General features: G+C 48.6%; 1 protein-coding gene across 1 annotated transcript in view; it reads right to left on the minus strand.

The window, feature by feature from the left end:
- Nucleotides 1-7,562, minus strand: part of LOC121682154 (granule associated Rac and RHOG effector protein 1-like) — a 36,690-nt gene that overhangs the window by 20,190 nt on the left and 8,938 nt on the right. The window contains 1 exon segment of the mRNA XM_042062193.1: nucleotides 5,742-6,285. Within this exon segment, the coding sequence (XP_041918127.1) occupies nucleotides 5,742-6,233 (492 nt within the window). The 5' untranslated portion in view covers nucleotides 6,234-6,285.

Raw genomic sequence — 7,562 nt, forward strand, 5'->3', positions numbered from 1 at the left:
ATATGCAATGGAGGCCCTGAAAGACAAGTACATTTTGCCATTATTATGCATCATGTTCACAAAACCTGTGTGTGCGTGTCCTGTGCGTGTCTGTGTGAATGAGTGAGTTCATGGTTCAGTCTATGATCAGTCACTCTATCAGTGTGACGAGCAGAAGATCCACTCGGCCGCTCGTTTGCATATACAAAGCCTCTGCAGCACGGAGGATGGAAACCCTGCCTTTATTTACCCATGCTTGTGGGAGTGCTTATGTCTGTGTGTGTGTGTGTGTGTGTGTGTGTGAGTGTGTATGTCCGTGTCCGTGTGTGTGTGTTTCCCTCCCCCTCTCGCAGTTTGTTTACCCACAAACAAGTCAACACCTGCAGCTACCCATGGCCTGTTGCGCACCATCTTGGCCAAATCCGATTTCCTGAGTGGAGTCACATGAAACTGCAGCATCAACAGCATCAATGCACCGCTTTATTCCCCCTCACTGCTATTTCAGGCCAGGAGGTCACCCCCCCACCCCCACACCGACTCCAACCCAGAGACCAGCTGGCCTCCGGAACAGAACCGGGCCTGAGCAGTGCCGGTCCCGCGGCAGATCCAGACACGGATGGTGGGGGGGGGGGGGGGGGGGGCCGAGATCAGAGAGTCTCCAACACACGAAGCTGAAATCAACTCGTACGTGATCTTATTAGCAGGCTGTGCTGAGGAGGGACAGAGAGAGCGCTGGGCTGCTGCTGCACAAGCTTCTGGTTGAGGTTACTCAAGATGACACGCCTGTGTGGAGCTCTAACAGATAGGACATTTGCTTGGTTGGGGGATTGAGTTAGATGAGTGGTAATGATATTTTGTATGAAGCAGTACGACACAAAAATAAATGATAAAGCGTCTGCTAAAATCCATAACCATAACAAAGTCTCAGGCTCCTCAAGGTCAATATCCTTATATAGTGTGCACCAAATCTATGGCTTATTTTATAGTGGTTATTACCGTCAGTGAAATCAGGGGGTACTACTGATGATGAGCAACAGACGGCTCCCTCTCCACATCAAGTAAACCTTTTGCTATTCCAGACACCCATTTATTCTGCACAGCTCTTATGCAACACATACATTTAGGCTTGCTAGTCAATTCTTCATATATATCTTAACGGTATATAGAACAAAACTCATTGACGATGCACAAAGATGACCTTTTTTTTTTTTTACTTTTCCACTAGTGGCACTTCCGTAGTAACTACTGGGTCTCTTAGTAGCCTCCAGTCCAGGACACTGCGGAGTTCACTGTCTGCACAGGAAGAAGTCAGTGCCTCAGTCTCCTCTCTCTCTGTCACACACACACACACACACACCCGCTCAGCACTCAGCTCTTTTCTCCTTAATAGGGAAGCAGAGACTGGGCCATGAATCATCAGATCCACAGAGTCAAGGCCAGAATGTGATCACCTCAGGATACAAAGCCAAGCCACACACACACGCACACACACTTCACCTGGAACTGCTGGCCAGCCCACTCACTCAGCTCCAACAGCAACAAACATAATTCCTGCTTTTCTGGGATGGCGACTGCTGAAGCTTTACGCCCAGATGCTGACGGACACACAGACACTCCTGTGGTGGAGATTTAAAAATGGAGGTGACACAACCATGGTCATATGTGACAAAATGTAGGCCACAAAACCACACACACAAGACTACATACACACAGGAGCCACAATTCGACAGACAGACAGACGGACAGACACACACACACACACACTGTGTTAGTCTACATTTAGGGTTGGGCCTTGAGTTTCAGGTATGTGCTGGAAATACCTTGGGGCTGAACAGAGAGACAGAAATATGCTGCCCTGCTCTAAAGGCAGACGGGAAAAACCAGAGGCCAAGGTGTCCTCATTCCTCACGGTCTCCGTAGGGGCACGCACACACACACTTACGCACACACACACACACACACGCACGCACACACTTACGCACACACGCACAGGTCCCAGACACATCCGGTCCAGCACCAGGTGCCATCTCGGTGAACCCTGTCCCCATGGAGACCAGAAGAGGCTGCGGGTGCTGAGCTGACAGGTGATGAGGGAGAGGGACAATGCTGTGGCGTCACCAGGGCTGGTGTGGGAAAACGTACAGAACTACGCAGCTGCCAATCAGCCTCAGCATCAGAGCACAAACTGATGCCACCAAACACAAAAACGTCTGTGTCTGTGTCTGTGTCTGTGTCTGTGTCTGTGTCTGTGTCTGTGTCTGTTACACTCTCGCTCCATCTACCTCCATCCCTCACATTCACATTCAATTAATTTATTCAACTTTTACTTAATTCTAAGAAATACATGGAGTGCAGTCTTTATTTGTAATTATGTTGAGAATACGATCGCAAATAAAATGAACTCAAATTAAACTAATTTAAAACAATAAAACCACATCAGAAGACATTTGGCTCGTGTTCAGTCAAAGTGAAACCATGACTCCGTCACAACTGGTTTCTCTCAAACTCACTCATTACCCTCTCTTCCGATTAGTCACTCATTCCGTCTCTTGCTCTCACCCAGTCACTAAGTAACTCACTCGCACACTCTAACTCATTGGCACCTTCTCGCTCATTCACTACTCCGCCTCGTGCAGCTATTCTAACTATACTAATGCCATCTTTCTCTCTCTCCCCCTCATCCACTCGCATGGTTCCTCTTGCTCACTTGGACTGACTCACACCATCTATTCGTCTCAGTCCTGCCCTCGCTCACTCGGCCCCTCACTCTTTCCCCCTTTCCTTCACCATTGCTTTCTCTCTCTCTCTCTCTCTCTCTCTCACAGTGCCTCTGTGAGTCCATAAGCTCACACACAGCCCTCTAATAAAGCCTGACATTCTCAGGCATATTTGGCAGCCATCAGCCTCAGAGCGGCCAGTGAGGCGCACTGTGATAAAAACACACACACACACACACACACACACACACACACTTTGTTTTCCTCGGTCTGGCCTTTTGGATTTCTCGGTAAAGGGGTGAAAGGGGGAAGAGAAATGATGAAGAAAAAAGCAGAAGAAAGAAGAAACAGATGGGGGGGGGGGGGGGGGTCTATTTTACCACAACACTTCTCTCTTCACATACCACAATTCCCACAACACGGCGCGCCGGCTAAATGTATCTGATCCCACTCACACACACACAGAGCTTCAGCTCACAGCTCTCCGCTTCACACACACACACACACACACTACAATCAGCACCCAACCCAGAAGCTGTTCTGAACTTTATCAGGGCGAGGAAATACCACAGAGGACTAAAACCAATTGAACGAGTGTCAAAAAAGTCTGTCCAGGCGATCCAGTGCTTATAAATGTCAATTAGGCAAAAAAAAAAAAAAAAAAAAAAAAATCACACCAGGTCTCTTGCTCAATAACAGCGGAACATCGCAGTTAGCATTCTTGTTGACCTCAGGGAGCACTTTCATAGCTACGCAGTTACACAATTCCACAGTCAAGAGTAGCAAACTAGTGTGACAGGAAACAACTATGTCCAGGACAAACCCCAGCGGAGAAGCTGGTGATTAGGAAATCAATCAAGGGCCTTGAGAAATACAATCTCCTCCAGCAGGCTGGCATTCGATAACGGTCTCCTCATCCATCCTGGCCTGAATCTACATCTGCGTCCTGTGTCTGCGCCAAGACGTCTGCACGCTGAGGGGACACGGGGGAACCGCAGCACGGGGCACATCACCCAGCATTGGGTTTCCAGCAGGCCTGCCCATCCTTGGCATCATTAAGGGCCCTGGGTGGAAGAGAGGCAAACCCTGGCGGATGAATGTGACGCTTTTGGGGTTGTGCTAAATGGGCCTCTGCGTAGCGCCCTGGCTGTTTGTCTCTGTGGATTGCTGGGGTCCCTTTACTACGCGGCTGGGCTTGCCCCACACCGCAGCACCACAGGGAGGGACAGAATTAGGGATTGTGGTTGGAGAAGTCTTTCCTGTTTTACACACACACACCACACACACACACACACACACACACACACACACACACAGGTCTTTTCCACGGCTGCCCTCACTCCTCCATGTCTGGGAATTCTTCAATAGCAGCCGTCTAACACTTCATTCCCACAGGAGTACAACGCTCTAATGCAAGCTTCCAAAATACCCAAACTGCACTTACATGTGGAAAACTTTATACACAATACCCAATCCAGAATAGAGAACATAACTCAGAACAGTCATGTTTTACAGAATTACTTAGACAATTGTAGAGTCTATTGTGCCTATACTACTGAATAACAACAAACAATACATCTAGACAGCCATGAACTAGGATAATGCACCACAAATCAAGCATTTCTATGTTGAATACACAAACAAATTAAATTTGTCAACCCCTGTCATGTTGTTGCATCCATTTAACCCCAAAATTCTAAATTCTGCTCTGATGGTAATACAACAGAAGATAACATGCACTCTAAAAAGTTAGGATCACAGAGATGGGAAAAACAGTGTTCTTGTTAGTTCTTTAGTCCACCGCAAAGGCGTTTCAAGGATGGACCATGACATAACATGGGCATAAAATGTTATTTTAAATTTTTTTACTGCCAATGTAACCATGTCTTAGGAGTCTTGTATTCCGCCCGTTGTGAGTCAAATGGCATCACCACAGATACACGAGAACTCGTAAAGTCAGAAGTTCTTGTCGTCTCAAGAGAGATGCAATGATCGACAGGTTTCACACTCTTGGCCACTGGTTTAACACACACACACTGGTTTAACACACACACACACTGGTTTAACACACACACACACTGGTTTAACACACACACACTGGTTTAACACACAGCCAAAATGACAGGACTGACCAGAGGCCACAGAGATTCAAACACTGTGGTGCCATCCACTGCCCACTAGCTCGAGAGAGAGAGAGAGAGAGAGAGAGAGAGAGAGAGAGAGAGAGAGAGAGAGAGAGAGAGAGAGAGAGAGAGAGAGAGAGAGAGAAAGTCAACAAGCCACTTGTTTCAGGCCAGTATGACGACATCACTAAAACTGTCCACCCGTCCATGTTAATGACCTCGGGAGATGAGGCAGACAACACACAGCCAAAATTACAGGACTGAGCAGAGGCCTGCCGCAGAGATTCAAACACTGTGGTGCCATCCAATATGTGTAACATTTTAATGGAAGGACAATGCAACAGTGCTATATTCCATGATAACCAGACTGCAATTTAATGCAGACCAATTCATACAAAATATCCAACCACACAAAATATTATAAAATCACATTATGTTTTTACAAGATTTTACAGACAATGCAACAGCCTATTGTGACTTTTCAAGGCTTCACAACACCAATCTTGCTCCAGCGGCGAGATCACAACACATGATTGGCACGATGTCTTCACAACACACCACATTATTGGCTCAATGTATTCACAACACAGCATATGATTGGTTCAATGTATTCACATGTCAACGTTTTGCAGAGGAAGGGGTGGGATATGTGTAGACAACGGCGTTACAAACTAACCCCATGCATTTCTATGGAGGATTTTTTGAGTGCTGTGTCTCCTCATTAGAAAGTCTCTGCCATATGTAAGATTGTGGTATTTGAAATGAACATGATTTCTTAATGTCTACTGACATATCAGGGCCATTTAATGATTAATTGAAATACATTTCTTATTATGGTTCCTTTAAGAACCACCAAAAATACATCTAGACAGGTGTGATTGTGACAGGTGTGATTGTGACAGGTCCACGGCTGCTCCCTTACCTCCACGTCCTGCAGGCTGAAGTCGTTCTGGTCTTTGAAGTTGGCGGCGCCAGCGCTCAACTCCATGAGCATCTTGGCGATCTCGGGCTTGATGGCCGCAGTCAGCCGGCTGGCTGCCTCCATCACGTGCTCCTGCACGTCCTTGAGCTGCGTGGCCGCCTTGGAGTAGTGCGAGTTGCGGAAGACGCCGCTGAACAGCTCGGTCAGGAAGGCGCTTGCACGACAGAAGACGTTCAGCGCATCCAGGTACTTGGAGATGCCCTGCTGGATGTCGGCGACGGCCGCGCTGGCCACCGGCTGCGGGGGGCACGGCGCCAGCTGTGGCGGAGGGGGCACCGGCGCCGAGCACGTGGAGCCCAGCGGGGCGCTCAGGGTCCGGCCCAGCTCGGGCATCTGGTACTGCTGGTGCTGCTGCACTTTCTGCTTGGACCCGCCCAGCAAAAAGCGCCGCTTGTAGTCCATTTTACTCTCCTGTGCGCTGCAACAATACATAGGGGGTGAACGGACCCTGGCGGAGGCTTTGTGTCTCTCACACACACACACACTCTAGCCCCCCAGCTACTGCCTGTCTGCTACACTCACACACACACAACCCCACACGCACACGCCTGCCGCGCTCAACCACAACTGCCCCTGCACTCCACAGCGTCCACCACGAGAGTTAGGTGGACAGACTGTTTAGAAACTTCATCTGGAGAAGGCGCATCTCAGGGAGAGATGGGGGCGATGGAGAGAACAAGTGGACAGGACGATAGAAAGAGAGAATGAGGGGGGGAGGGTACAGAGTGTCTCGAACGCGTCCGTGCAGTCCTGCTGCAACTCACTCTGCCGGGGGGGTTGGGGGGCAAAAGAGAGGAACGTAGAACCTTAGAACCAGAGGTTCTTCTATGAATGTTTAGGCTCGCACTTGAAGAGACAGAACACCGGCCAGGCTCTCAGAGGTGCGGCGCGGAACTGTTCTTATTCCAAGCAGAGCTTCAGTTCAGGAAAAGCTCCAGTGAGCGTCATCTAGCCTTAAGATCGGAAGTGGAGAAACCCCTGTCCTGTCACACCCTATGCATAGACCTCTAGCGATAAAAAAATTCATACAAAAGTGTCTAAAAAGCTGTAAGCAGAGGGATCATCGGGTGGGAGGAGCCGCAGCCAGATCACTGTTCTAGGGCAGCAGACAGAAGCGCGAGCGTTTTGCGCTGTACACAAGCAGAGAGGATTGTGGGAGCCAGACAGGTCCTGCCGCTGAGATAGAGGGTGGCTGGGACAGGGGGACTCCGGGAGGTCTGGGGTGGGGAGGGCAGGGGCTGACAGATCCAGTCAGTCAGACCAGGGCTGGTTGGTTGGTTGGTAGGTAGGTTGAAGCAGGGGGCTGCTGGGAAGTCTGTGGCCTCCTCCTATTGGTCGGCTAGAGCCAGATGAGGTAGTTATCACTCACTTCGGAAACGATGTGCCTCTAGGCGAGAGTGTGTGTCTGTGTGTGTGTTTTTATATGCGTGTCTGGGCCAGGCCTCTCCACTAACGCTGTCTGGAGCCGATGATAGCACAGAGTCTCTGTAAGGCCTCTAGGTCATTTCCTGAGAACAAAAAAGAAGACAGAGAGAGAATCAGAACACCATCATAAGGAAGGATATGCTTTGTTTCAAATGCACACTTTCTTTCCTGTTGAATTTGGCTATTGAGGGTCACATCAAGCCTTTACAAAAAAAAGAAAAAATAAAAATAATAATAATAATAATAATAATAATAATATCTGCAAATCTGTGACAATGGTTCTTAATTTCTTTTTTTCCCCCTCACACTTATTAAAAAAATTGGGAAAGGCAAATC

The sequence above is a fragment of the Alosa sapidissima genome, chromosome 14 (genome assembly GCF_018492685.1).
Source record: "Alosa sapidissima isolate fAloSap1 chromosome 14, fAloSap1.pri, whole genome shotgun sequence".
Taxonomy (NCBI): domain Eukaryota; kingdom Metazoa; phylum Chordata; class Actinopteri; order Clupeiformes; family Clupeidae; genus Alosa; species Alosa sapidissima.